This window comes from Zeus faber (assembly GCF_960531495.2).
Source record: "Zeus faber genome assembly, chromosome: 11".
Classification (NCBI taxonomy): Eukaryota; Metazoa; Chordata; class Actinopteri; order Zeiformes; family Zeidae; genus Zeus; species Zeus faber.
The window spans coordinates 3685906-3700625 of record NC_137205.1 but is presented as its reverse complement, the minus strand read 5'-3'; the positions used below and the strand labels follow the sequence as shown (position 1 = coordinate 3700625).

The following is a 14720-nucleotide window of genomic DNA, read 5'->3' as shown; positions in this document are numbered from 1 at the left end:
ACAAACCAGAGAAGGTCTTACCTGGCAGTGAGCCAATGAGATGTGGCAGGAGGTTCCCAGTGGAGGAAAGGAACGCTCTGCAGCTTGATGTGAATGTCGTAAAGCCCCTGGAGGATAGACACACGTATTTGTTTACACGAACGCTAATATTTACGACTACTGGCAATAATCAGGTTGTGACGATATTTAAGGTCCCATCTCTTTACGGCAACTCATTTAGACAGAGAGCAGGAGACTCCAAAAAAGCTCTCGTGAGGGACGATTCTTCTGTCACGGTTCTCTTCTACAACTTGCATGAAGATACACAGCATTTCCTCAAAACAGAATATGATCGCATAATTATTGTCCATATAAGATAATAAAACACTTTATTAATCGTAGGGGTGGAATCAGAAATGTGCTGTGCTGTGCATGGACCCAAACATGTTCTTGGGAGATCAGACAAGTTTACATTTACTTTAAGAGATTAAAGAGACCCTACAGTAGGTCAACTCAGCAGTTCTGATGTTAGTGGCATGTGGACTTCTGGATCGCTGTCTAAACAGTCCTCTTCTATACACAACTAGTTGTCTTGGGTAAAAATTGTCTTTTTGTCTTTGTCTTTTAGGTTTGAGGTCATGGTCAGGTTGGGACAAAAATACCAGCCTAAATCCACTTAATGTTTATGTGCCTTGACCAACGCAGCCTTTTCACAAAGCTGCTTCAGGCTAATAACACAGGAATTCATCAACTGTAAGCCAAGAAGTTTAATCCAACTGTTTCACAAGTACCATTTCCCTTGTGTTTTTATTGAAGTTCAGCCATGCATCAGTTATGTCTGTCAGAAACAGTACTTTCCTGAAAAATCAGAGGTTTTTGAATGTCTTTATATAAATAAATATGAAATGAACCGCAGCCATTTTAGTGGTAATGGTTGGAGTTTACTCAATATTGTTTTTTGGTCTAGGATAGTTTTGTTTTTTTTCCCCACAAAGTTTCACAAAAATGTATTTTGGGGAGGAGAAAAAAAAAAAAAAAAAAAAAAAAAAAAAAAAGTGACCTGGAGTACCTCCAGTTGAAGACCACTGTCTTAAGGTAATAGCTGTTTGGCAGTATTGTATAGCACTCAGTATTATCAATTGATTATCAAACGGATGGAGTGAAATACATACATAAGTGTACATTTGTGTGTATACTGTAGTTATTTCAATTATTTTACTCACCTCTACAAAGTAGTCCCCTACTATTTTGGCAGTCATGAGGACTAACATGATGGGAAGGCCGTACGTGACGTTCCCTGTTGCCTCCACCATGATGACGGTCAAGCTGAGAGTCATCCTCACAATGCCCCCTGCAGAGCAAAGGCCATTGTTGCTATGAGCCATTACATCAGTATGGTATGCATACATTATTATTATTTATGCACATTAGGCTGTCAAAGGTTACCAAGTAAATCTAGCACATTTTTAATGGTGTTATTTATTTATTAACGTCGACTGGCGCTTTGAATCATCCATAGTTCTAAATACAAATGCTTGGGCAGAACGTTTTACTTTCACTTTAAATGCCAGAGTACTGGACATTGATTAATAACAATAACTACTTCTGGGTTACAGTGCATCAAAACCATGACAACTGGAAACTCTATTGACATGCACATCAAAGGGAGACTGAAGGAATTCAAGGGTTTGTACTGCTGAAGAGGATGACCAATAGATAACTGTACCATCTGCATAAAAATGGAACGGGTCATTTGATAAATTATCACAAACATTATTCATATATATGGAAAACAGCAGTGGTCCTAGTATGGAACCCTGGGGCACGCCTTTTGATACAGGGAGGAAGGAAGAGGAAGACCCAGCAAGCTGGACACATTGTGTTTTAGCCTCTTACAATTTGAAAACCAACTTACACCATGCCCTGATAATTCAAAACTGTAGTCTGTCCACCAAGGTGACATGGTCAACTGTGTTAAAAGCCTTGGACAAAACAATAAAGCACTGCACAATATTGCAGTCACATGCCTCAATAATGTCATTCATCACTTTAATAGCTGTGGTTATTGTGCTGTGTTGTTTTCTAGTAGGAATTGGAGTAAATTACATACTTTAACAATAAAAATACGTTTTCATTTGTTTTGTTTGGGAGTGGAGCTCCGCATCAGAGCAGCAGTTTTCCCCCCATTTTTAAAATTTGAGACAGGCTTGTATTTGTTTGTGTAGACCACGCACCCAGCATCTTTTTGAGGCCCAGTTTTTATTTGACTACTGGTATATATTTGAGGAAATACGGTACGTCATCAGTAACTGCAAAATAAGTGAATGAGGCAACTTTGCAAAAAATCAAGGGTTGCAAAAATGAGTACACCCTTAATTCAATACTACAAATATGTAATATTCTAGTTCCTAGTATGCCCTCCATTACTTTTAAGTACTGCATAGACGCTTCTTGGCGTTGAGTGTACAACTTCATGACATTAACACGTCGATCCTGTTCCACTCCTGGAGGACAACCTCCTTGAACGACTTGATGTTTGATGGGGAGGGCTGCTTTACTTTAAAATTCCCCACAGGTCCTCAATAGGGTTGAGGTCAGGTGACATTCTTGGCTACTGCAGCACTTTCACCTTATTCTTCCTTAAGAATGCAGCGGTGGCCTAAAAAGATTGTTTAGGGTCATTGTCAAAAGTGCATGAAGACCCAGGGTGTGGAGAGAGCAGCATCTTCTCTTTCAAGATTTTGCAGTACATCTGCAAATTCACTGTTGTGGTGCACCGATTGCAGGCACCTCATCGGTAGCGCGCACATTGTCGGTACCAGCGGAGAGGGAGACAAGTGTGCAAATTGCTCCCCATTTGTTCCCTCTCCGCGCCCCTGATGCGCACATTGTCTTACATTATTTTTGGGGATGACAACTCTGTTTTTCCCAGGAAGAGGGAGCCCAGACCCCCCTGCCCCCCCCCCGTAATTTCCGCCCCTGGTCTTACTGTGTAAGAAGAAAGTCATTTCAATTTGGCTTTCCACAGCTTTTGCCAGCACTGAGACACTTGCTTTGCGATTCTTCTGCATTTCACTTAATAACAATGTGCCCTTGTCCTCTTTTGTGCAATGCAATAACTTTCCAGACAATTATTTTCCATGTGGTGCCATTGTTGTGGGTTAAGTACCACTCTTAATTGTTAACCAATTACACCTGCTTGAGTTTGATGGTTCATACTCATCTGCTGATTAATTGCCTTTGACTAGCACCACAAAACGTTTAATTTTGAGCTTAGAGTGTATTCATTTTTGCAACATGGCCTTTTGTCATTTTGATAATCAAATCATAATCTCCTGTTATTGACATGTTTCATGGGTAACTGATAAATATAGTCATAGGGACCCCAAATATGTCTTATTTATAGAGAAATAGCTGAATTTGCTAGGTTTCAGAGGGGGATGATTTATGCTGTGTACTGTACATACATACAGTACTTTGCGAAAGTTTTAAGCACTTTAGATTTTTCGCAAAAACATTTGTCTAAGACGGTTATTTTATTTTTATATTTTTATATTATATCTTCTGCATTAGTGTGTCAATTATGTTTGTAGCATGACAACGACCCCAAAAATACAGCCAGAGTTATGAAGAATTATCTTCAGTGAAAATAAGAACAAGGAGGCCTGCAACAGATGGCATGGCCCCTACAGAGCCCAGACCTCAACATGATCGAGTCAGTCTGGATTAGTGATAAATAAAAAATATTCATCACATTATTTTTGAAAGCATCCTCACTTTACAGCATTTTTTTAAGTGCCTAAAACTTTTGCACAGTAACAAATAGACATATAATGAGCATACCTTTCTATTGAAATGGGAAAATACAAAACATGATGTAATGAGAAAGTAACAATAAAAAAAAAAAGTGACATGTTAGAATTCTCATGTTGAGGAAGATTGTTCACAAGGCAAGACAGTTCTCAGTTGCTGTGACAATATTGGGAGTGCAGCAACATGGTAGTCACTTACCCAGCTGAGCCGCGGCTCCAATCAAGGCGTATTTCCCCGGGTCGGCCCAGATCTGACAAGGCACAGGGTCACAGTCAGTCATTAGGAGCAGAGCAGTCAAAGGTTTGTGGAATGGAAATCCTCATTTGTACCTTTAAAAAAATAAAATAAAATGTCCCTGTCTTCTGGATATTTTATCCTTGGTCTACAACTGCTGCCATTAATGTACTCAATGTCACATTTTGTCCATGTCATTTGAGAAGAGGTAAACTGCAGGGAGTTGAAAACGTCATCCAACACTTTTGCGCGAAGCGACTTACAATAAGTGCATTTTTTCAGAAGTATCAAACTAACTGTTCATCCCAGTCACCCAGATCACCCTCAAAGTTTTCCCCACTTGTCTTCATTCAGCCAGCTCTCAGAATGCAAATGGATGGAGGACCAACAAAGCCACAGGGTCTGTTTGCTTCCACAATATAAAAGTGTTTCTGTATTCCAACTTGCCAATGCTTGACCAAATTTAGAGCCATTTAAAATGTAGCACACTTTTTCTTTCAAAAGTATACTTTTATTGAAAATTGGATGGTCAATTAAAACAGACCATCTAAACATGTCTGCCTGAAATGAATTTGCCATTGCCTACCGTGGCCAAGTATCCTGGGGGAGTTATCAGTGCCAATGTTTGTGTGTGTGTGTGTGTGTGTGTGTGTGTGTGTGTGTTGAATGAGGGCATAAGGTAATTATGTTGAGATTACAGGAGTGAGATCTGATTTTCCCCACAGAAGGAACCCTTATTCGGGAGGGAAAACAGAGCTCTGTGTAAATCCAGAACAGAGAAGGCTGAACTGAACACATAACCAATGTGATAGCGGTCCATTATTTTACAGAGGCTGGGAATGAGGGATGAGGAGGTGAGGTCATCTTGTGGCACTCCATAGAAGATACGCTCCCCCATCCAGGCATTCAACCAGTGGTCGACCTATGACAACAAGCCAGAGTTGGGCTACCTGACAATGCCCCCCCTGGAAGAATCTGTAGTTGCCCACCTGTGCCCCTCCCTCACAGAAAAGCTACTGTCCAAGGTGTGTAGGCTGAAAGCGAATCTGGCAGTGAAGTCCTCCAAGGCTCCTACAAGGCTGCAGGGCAGGCTGCAGCACTGCAGAGGGGCTCCATGAGATGTTCCAGCCTCCCCTGCTGACCAGATGAGTGGCTGGAACAGGAATCCTTTACGCTGTCCTCAGCAGCCGCAGGCTTTGGCCATGAGTGGCAGAAAGGTACGAAAGACCCGAGCTGCTAAAAAGGGGATTCGTGCTACTGGATTGTCGGCTCGACCTCGAGTTTTAGCAAGAAAAAGACATTCTGCTATATCAAGTCCCGTGCCAGCGGTTAATGTACACAAAAGACAGTCTTTTTTCCCCAGTGTGTTTATCTAGGTCCCCCGTCCACTCAGAGACATGAGCGTCATGGCCCGAAATGAAAATATGAACCCAAAGCCAGGACATGTCACCCAACACATGAACACAGATGTGAGCCTCTCTTCCCAGAAAATGTGGCCGGAGACTAAATTTTTGGGCGAGTCCACCCTGGTACCATCACTACCAGAAACCAGAGCATGTTTCTCCACTTGTGTGAGCATATGGAGTACGCACATGCAGTTTCTCCCTGGGTAGAGAGGACAACACAAAAAGAGCTATGTGCTGGAGTTTGCCCTCAGTCCACCGGCTGGAGTCACACTGACGGAAATCTTGGGAGTCAACGTCCATCATCCTGGAATAGGAAATTCAGTTCTTGCTGGAGAAGGGCCCTATTCAACCGGTAGTGGACAGGGAGAGAAAGTGCGGTTTTCACAGGAGAAATTTCCTCATTCCAAAAAAAAAAAAAAAAAAAAGACTGCTCTTCTGAGACCAATTCTGGATCTGAGAATTTTAAACAAAACAATGTTGAAAGCTCCCACTTTGAATGTTACCTGTTCAAATCTATGCGACGGGGAGACTGGTTCACATTGGTGGATTTGAAAGATACTTACTTTCACATACCAATTGTGGAAAGGCACAAGAAATATCTGAGGTTTGCCTTGCAGGAAAGGGCATACGGGTTTTGTGTTTTTCCGTTCGGTCTCTTTCTAGCCCCCAAAATATGCACTATTTGTGTGGAGGCTGCTATTGCCCTCCTGCGCACCCAGCATATAAAAGGATTTGTCATATCTGGATGATCTCCTGATAATAGCAGGCTGAGGCAAGTTGACACACCCCCACATGGGGGCACTGCTCGACCATCTCGCATCACAGCCTGGGTTTTCTGGTGAATTGGGAAAATAAAGCGCTCTGGATCCAGCCTGGCACACTGTGTACTTGTGTCTTGATCTGGATTCAAGGTTGATGTGTTTATGACTGACTCTGACAAGGAGGTCGGCTGTGGTCAGTGCAGTTCCTACACTGTACCTGCGCAAGGGCGCCACTTTAGCTGCAGTCTCATGAAAGAGGTCTGACGACCCATTTGTCTGGTGGAAATAATTCAGAGTGTTACAGCCCCATCACCGAGAGTGCTTTACACATCCAAAGAGCGAGCCTGTGGGCGGAAGTGTGTGGTACATGGAGACGACCCATTACGCTATAACATTGTGGTCATACTCGGTTTCCTCCAAGGCCTGCATGTAAAAGGCTTGGCACCGTCAGGTTCATGCAAGGCACCCGCTGGTTATGACGGGGGTCCTAGTGGCCCAACGACAGCCTGTCAGGGCCAAGTTGAGATTGGGCAGTTGTGGCAGTTTCTCCTACCATGCGCCACCCAAGTGGCGTTTTCCAGGGCCATCCGGCACAGAGACACAGAAGATGATGGGTTGTAGACATCAGTCTATTGTAGAGACAAGGCTAGGTGTAATTAGCCAGGAGCAGATTGAACATGCTATGACAGGGCTCCTATCATAAGTCTATGTGAGGATAGGGGTTTTAACCTGTTGCTCATTAGCTCAACCATCGAGCAACAGGTATGCAGTCACACTGACCCAATTACCTAGATCCAGGTCAGGTGCGGCAGCTCAAACCATCCCATCCCCACATCACAGTTGGTTAAAAAGGGCTTTCAGCTTCATTCAGTGGAGCTGTCTGGAGACAGTTTAAGGCATAGTAAGAACTCTCATTCTTCATTCATAACACCAGGGTTGTAGCATAAACCACACATCGTTATTGGTATTTATGTGCAGTTTATTTTTAGAGAATCTTGCAATTAGGGAGAATTACACATTGTGACTCCGTTCCATAGTTGAGTAAGTTCCTCTGTGATAAAATGCTGAGCAGGACATAAGGTCAGCTCCTTTTCGGCGCTTTTGTCGGTTCGTACAACCATGAACAGCAATTCCTCCTCGGCACAAACTCTGATGCATGCAGACATGTTTGTCTGGCACTCTTCTTCATTTACTACTTCCTGTTTTACACGGTACTTTCTCTCCACTGCCATCCGTGGTTTCTACGAATACTGCAATGGAGAACGTGCAAGTTATAAACACCCTGCACTCTCTGCGCAGGTGGCGTGCAGCGGCGCGCCAATGCAAAGGTATAAAGTCTCGGTTAGTCGGCGCAAGCAAACCATGCGACTCATGGCACGCGCACTACCAGAGAGCACAAGCATACTTTAAGTTGCACATTGCCCAGGGGAAACTGAAAGAACTCCTGTAAACATTACAAAGAAGTCCTGAGGGAAGGATCTGATCAACTAGAAAAGAGCAGTACATTTAAATACAAAGTGTATGTATATTTATTGTAGTTAGTGCATGTTTTTGTTCTTATATATATAGTCGTAAGTTTGTGCCAATTGTCGGTCTAAACATTACGAAAAAAAAGTCCCAAGGTATTAAATAAATGTCCAAATCTTTGGAAAGAGACAGCACTATCGCCTTCCATGAATTCACTGCCGTCTGGTTATGTTTTTGGTCATGCATGGATGGATTGTACAGATTGTACCTACACACCTCTTCCCACAATGTTGCTTCAGATGCGTCCATCTTGAATGAACTGAAGCGCATGGCAGAGTTCTAAAAAATGGGAGGTGCCCGCCCTCACGCAAAATCACTGTTAAGTGTCATGCAAAGCGTTTGCATACTTGTGTGTCGATAAATGAGGGGGAAAAGATTGATACATTACAAAGATACAGCTAAACAAAACAAATAAACTCACAAAAAAATAATAAAATAAAAAATATAAATTAAAAAAAAAACTGAAATGCAAAGCCAAGGGCTCAAAAACTGATACTCACTGAGCCGCTAGAGGTGATGGACGCCAGCAGGATCCCAAAGAGCCGGCCCCAAGCGGCTCCAATCAGCAGGGAGGGGATGAAGACACCAGCAGACACTGCCAGACCATAGGTCCAGCAGGCCAGAAAGAAGTAAGTCAGGGTGAACATACCCAGGGTCAGCGGGTTGTAGGTTCCTGCCAGAGAGAGGAGAGGCACAACTTTTAAATTTCGGAAATTTAAAGGTTTGTTTTGAATGCTCTTAACAAAACAATACGTTTCTAGTCTTAAGTTGTCTAGTCTAGTTCATAGTTAGGATGAATAATGGGGAATTGCAGGGGGTCCCCACAATGTAATTAAGGGTCCAGCCCCCATCATTATTGTCCGAATTTTTGAAATTGTGCTGTGTTTTACAAAACCCCGAAAACTATAATCGGTCACAGAAGGCAGGAAGTTCTAAGAACCTTCGGAGGAACCATCCCTCTCCTTTGTGTCTGCACTGCATGATCCAGGAACAATCTTAATTAGGGATGTAACTGTATACTGTTTTAAGGTAAACCACGGTATCAAGCAACCATGATTCTGAACCGTAAGCCTTTCCCTGTAATAGCGTGCCCACTGTATAAATTTGTGTTTCAAAATTGAAGATTTAAACTTGAATCCACCTCACCTTATGTTACAGCTGCGCAGTAGCAGATGGCTAAATGTTGTAACAATCCATCCAATGAGTCATTTTGCCAAGTGCTGCATTCCGCCAGAACTGCTTACGCAAATATATAAAATATATAAAATAAGGCTGAATTTGTGTAGTCTGATCCCGGTACTATGGAAACTCGGCAAAATGTAATAAGTACTAACAACTAAACGTGACCCTGTGTATTGCTGCCTGCAGGTATATTATTATCTTTTGTTTATTTCTCATCCAGAGCCTAGACGATCAAAGGAGCCTTGCCATAATCAGCATGCTTGTGAGGTGTCTGGAATGTGTGGCGTCCCAAGAAAGCCCCCATTGTATAATATAATTACCAACAGATTTTGCCAGGGGTCTCGAGAGAGAGCCCATTGCCAGGGGCCCCGGTGATAAGGGAGGTGGAATGTGAACTGTGACCCATAGATTGGAATCAGATGGGTGATGTGCATAAAAGCACACTCCCTAGTTCCATTCGGGAGGGAACACATTTGCCGTCTGTTCTCTCCCAGACAGTCCATGGCAAGTCTGGTTTGATGCTGTTCTTACTTGTAATAATCATAATTTTATAATCAAGTCAGCGGAGAGTCCTTCTTCATCAACACATCATCAACAACAAAGACACTACATATTGGTGAAACGAACCAGGATCTGTTGGGCCTCACCTGCCACTGCCGTCAGATTCAGCAAAGTCACCACTTGAAAAACCTCAGGGTGAGTGTTTTCTCACAAATACGACCTGCTGTGTGGTCTGAGAAGCGGTAGTGTTTTGTGCAGGTAGGCTGCACTGACAAGAGCAGATTGTGTGGAGATGAGAGATGATGTGTTGATGTGTGAAGTGAGTTTCCGTCTACATAGGGGTTTATTAAGTTGTAAAAGATGTAAATAAGGGAAATAAGAGAGTACTAAACAAAGAAAAAGAGAAATAGAGAATAGAGATAAGAGAAATAATAAATAAGTTAAAAGAGAATTAAGTTGAAGTAAAAAGTAATAGAAGAATGGCAGAATAAGTAATAAAAAGTAACTAAATAACCATGCAAGATTAATGAAAACAGGGCCCATATCTTCTTAACGGTAAGACATGTGTACATTAGCTGATGTGTGAAAGTTGGCCGTATGAAAATATAGTATAGTCAAATCTGTGTAAGAAAAACAAAGAGGAAATAACCCTGACCAGGGGAATTGGCTTAATATTCAATAATATGAAATAAGATGAAAAACATGAAAGTGAAAAAGAATTAGATGTTAAAGGCTTAAAGGAGGAAATAAGATGAAAACTAAAGTTGGAGAAAAGTGGGGAAAAACAGGGCTGAACCAGCCTAGGAGAACCAACATTGAACATGCATGAGGAAAGAATCTGATTATAAAGATAATCTGTTAAAAGTTTGGCCAAAGTGAAAATTTTGATGAAATTAGAAAAGTATGAATGAGTCAACATTAAAATATAGAGTTAAGCACTGTTGAAGTCTTTGGAGGACCAGACTACTGCTGGACAGACATGTCTTTCTTTTTTGGTTGTGTGTAGGTGTGTGTGTGTGTGTGTTTGTGTCGCGGCAAAAGATGTGTGAAGAAATGTGTATTGTTCGTGAATATGTATAAATGATATATAAAATATATGTGTTATTAAATAGGTATACATATGTGGTGAGTGGTTTGAGTAATACATAAAGAAAGACATTTTTGCCTCTTGAGTGATAAAACATGAGCCTTTTTCAAGGACGTTTGTAAAATTGATAAAACCTATGACCCTTTCTTGAAGGATGTTTTGTACATTTGATAAAAAGTACGAGTCTTTCTTTCAGGACGTTTTGTACATTTGATAAAAGTATGAGCCATTCTACAGGATGTTTATACATTTGATAAAAATATGACCCTTCTGAGAGAAGGAGTAGAGCCAACCAGCAACAGTTTGCTTACACATGCATGGACACATTCAGAAAAAGAAAGAAAATTCTCCTGTTCTGATTTTATAAGTAGGACTTGTGGATTGTTTGATTAGAGTGTCAGTTTTTTCCTTTGTCTTTTTATGCTTGGTGTGTGTGTGACGGTGCTTGCTGTGAGTCCTGTCTGGTTAGAAGAGCAGATAGTCTTGTTAAAATAGAAGGAGAAGCTGGTTTGGGCTGCCAGAATATAGGTTTGTGTTTCAGCTGCTGAGTGAGAGAAAACAGCTCTGATTATTGTCTCTGTGCGTGGCCTGAGGGAGCTAAAACAGGATGTTCACTCGCTGACGACCAGTCCAGACTGGAAGTTGTGCCTGAATTTAAGAGGTGGAGCAAGGAGTGGTGCCTCATACAGAGTGGAGATTAGTTAACTCCTACTGACAAGAGGGGCTGTGAAGAAGCCCCCTCCTGTCTTTTAATCTCCGTATGATAGAAGAAAAAATAAAAATTAAATAGATAAATAGAATAAAAATTATTAATTTAAGGTGATATCAGATTGACTAATCTACTCTTTAGATTTAAATGTGTTGTATGAATAAAAGTAAATATTGCTTTATTTCAAATGTACGAGAAATAAGAAAGCTGTTAATGCATGTCTCACTGAATTAAATTACAGTGTGTATAAGAATTTAGAGTGAGCCTTAGACACTGAACTCTTGTGGTTTTTTTTTCTTGTTTTCTTTCTTCCTCTCTTTTACTTTGCTGAGTGAAAGCTGGGGGAAAGACAGAAGATGGAATGTGTCTGAATTGGATCATCCAAGGGGCAGATGACAAGACATCTGGCAGTTCTTCACAGACACTGGAAGCTTGTGGATGACAGCGCATAGAAATTCTGAATGCAGTGAATCAGGCCAATGCGGTTTATCCAAAAACTCTTTCAATAGACACCTGCATTTACCTATATGTGTATACATTTAGTTATAACCTACATAATTGATACATGTTTAGCTTGTTTTCACATATAGGCTTACAGTAGTTCTTTTTCATGTATTACATTTGCAATTATTTAGTGGGAGACTTGGCAACGGAGTGACTAAGGCATTTGCCTACTTAATGCATTATTGATTTGATTGATCACTTGTGGAAAAGCTGATTTGATTTAAATACTGTTGAGTGATGTGAGTATGGTTTACCTTGATTGAGGCTGTTTTGAGATTGAACACTGATACAATTTTGATAATTAAAGATAAATGTGTGATCAGATGCATCAGATGATGAACAAGTGAATTGGCTTTCATAAGTGGGAAGCGATTGGTCTCCTTTGGAGTTGGTAAAATCAGTTGTTTGTGGTTGAGTGTGATTACACTGTGCTTTATAAATAATTTTTAAAAATTTGATTCGATTTACAATAAAAGAAAATAAGAGGGTCATTATGATGTCAAAAATGGATACTAAAATTACAAAAGCAATCACTCCTGTTGATGTAGTGTGAAAGAATAATCCCCTTATTAAAGATATTGTAAAAATATCAGGAAAATGGAGCAAGCGTTGGCGTGACATTGAACAACCGCGGCCAGTTGAAGAAACTCTTAACCCGGATGTGATTAAAACAATGCAGGTGCTTGTGTCCACATATAAAGTAAATCAAAAGAAAGGTAAAAAAGGAAAGAGACGCACAAAGAAACGACAAACAGAACAGGGAATTCTGCAGATGTTCGAAAAGGAGGGACAGATATTGTTCGAAGCCACAAAAGAAAAAAGAGAACAGAGTATACAAGTAAAGAAAAATGATAAGGAAACAGAAAAATTGATGGAGAAGATTAAGCCACCCTTCTCACATACTGCATCTGAAAAGAAGCCCCCACCTTATGAGAAGGAGGTGACGTTCACTGATGTTTATCCCCAGCTCCCAGTGATTACACAGGAGGGCAACTATCTCTTCAAAGATGAGGATGAGCAAATAATAGAGATAGGCAAGGCTAAAACAACCATAAGGTGTACCCGAGCTCCAACAGTACAAAGAGAAGGAACCCGATGGGAAGCAGACAACGAGTCAGAAGTCTGGAAATAGGAGAAGAGATTGTGAGTGATTCAGACGAAGCTATTGGAGGATACGACCCAGCAGTCAGACAGATGTTGGCTAAAGTGGAGAAAAGAGATCAACCAGTGAGGAAAATGGTTCCAGGAACGGACGACACGGATGAGAGTGAACAGGGTGAAAGTGATGAAGAATCGGAGAAAGAAGGTCCTTCCTGTTTTCAACCATTAGCAGCCAGCACTGTGGTAGGAGATGACAGACGCATGATTTTAAGAGAGATTGAGAGGAGTATAGACAGATGCCTCGAGGACATAAGTGACTCCACTTGTCCCGAAGTTTAACAAGCATTGGAAAAACAATTACGAGAACTGCAAATATCGGAGAAGAACCTACAGAAGAAAAAGCCTCAAAAGCCAGACACTTTGAGGTATGGGCTACTTCAAAGTAAAGGAAAGAGACCCAACAAAATGTGTCCAGTGATAATTGGACAGAATACAGAGGTAGAATACAGAGATGTATAACATACTTGAAAAGTTACCCACTCTTCAAGATGGAGCACATCCGTGGATCTCAAAGCTGGAAGAGGTTTTGGTGGGAAAACAGCCTGCCATGGGAGATATTAAGAGACTTTTGGCTAGCTTCATAGGAGTCCCAGCAATGGAGGAGATCCTGCAGGCGGCAGGCCTTAACAGATATGTGGCAACGGCAGTGTATGATCCAGAAATGTTTGCTGCAAGTAGAGGTCGGATGTGGAGAGCATTGAGAGATGCATTCCCAACAAACGTACACCCGGACAACATCTTTATTGAGTTATTGGGCCCACAGGAAAATCCAAGAGCCTATGTGTCAAGGGCTCATCAAGTGTGGAGAAATGTCACAGGAAATGATCCAGATTTGAATCAAAGGGAGAAATCAATTCTCCAAGCAAAAATACAGAAGGGGCTGCCTCTACAAGTGAGGAGCAAATTGGCAGAAGTGGTTGGTCTTGGGAACATGACCAAAGGTGTTTATACGGATCACATAGCACATCAGGTGGAGCTATATGGGGAAAAGGAGCATGACCAGAAGGAACAGGACCAGGAGACTCTCAGAAAACTCAACCAAATACAGTTGATGGATCATAAGAAAAAGGAAAAGAAACAAGCTGTGGTTATGCAGAGCCAGTCACAACCCAATCAATTACCACCACAACCACAGCAAGGACAGATTCAGGTTGAACCACCTGTGATCCCCACTGTCTCCTTTCCACAGCCAGTTTTTGATCAACCACAAATATGGAGAGGAAGAGGTCAAGGAAATTTAGGAAGAGGTAGAGGAGGAAATTTCCAACAGTCTCAAGGAGCGTATCATAATTGTGGACAACTAGGCCACTTTGCTCGTGACTGTTACAGGTTCAAAGGAGGCTTCAGAGGAGGCTTCAGGGGACAACCACAGCCACCCAGGGGACCGGCGAACCCTTACAGGGTTCCAGAACCTGGTTTCTAGGGGTGCCCGGAAGACTCGAAAGGGGGGTGTCAGCTGATAGTGTCAGGGCCGGAGCAAGATCCAAAAATAGAGGTAAAAATGAATGATAAACCACTGGAAGTAATGGCAGATTGCGGAGCAGCTTTCACCTGTGTTGGGCCTGAAGATGCTATACATCTCCCCATGTCTGACCAATTGGTACGGACAATCGGGTTTGAGGGTGTGAGACAGCTGATTTCTCTCACAAAACCAATTGAGCTCAGCTATAAAAATCTGAAAATCACACTACCTATATTGGTGTTAGAACATACGCCCATTGCACTCTTGGGAAGAGATGCTATGTGCAAACTAAATTGTACAATACGGTGTACACCGGACGGCTGTCTGGTGGACGTGCCACCTGATGTCTATCACCAATTATTTATGGCACTTGAGACCGAGACTTTTCAGTATA

General features: G+C 41.7%; 1 protein-coding gene across 3 annotated transcripts in view; it reads right to left on the bottom strand.

Annotated features, from left to right (window-relative positions):
* Positions 1-14720, bottom strand: part of clcn7 (chloride channel 7) — a 62530-nt gene that overhangs the window by 10038 nt on the left and 37772 nt on the right. For all 3 annotated transcript variants that reach the window (XM_080009009.1, XM_080009011.1, XM_080009010.1), the window contains 4 exons: positions 8221-8393; positions 3991-4042; positions 1203-1330; positions 22-107 (listed from right to left, as the gene is read on the bottom strand). In XM_080009009.1, the coding sequence (XP_079865135.1) occupies positions 22-107; positions 1203-1330; positions 3991-4042; positions 8221-8393 (439 nt within the window). The remainder of the gene's footprint in view (positions 1-21; positions 108-1202; positions 1331-3990; positions 4043-8220; positions 8394-14720) is intronic.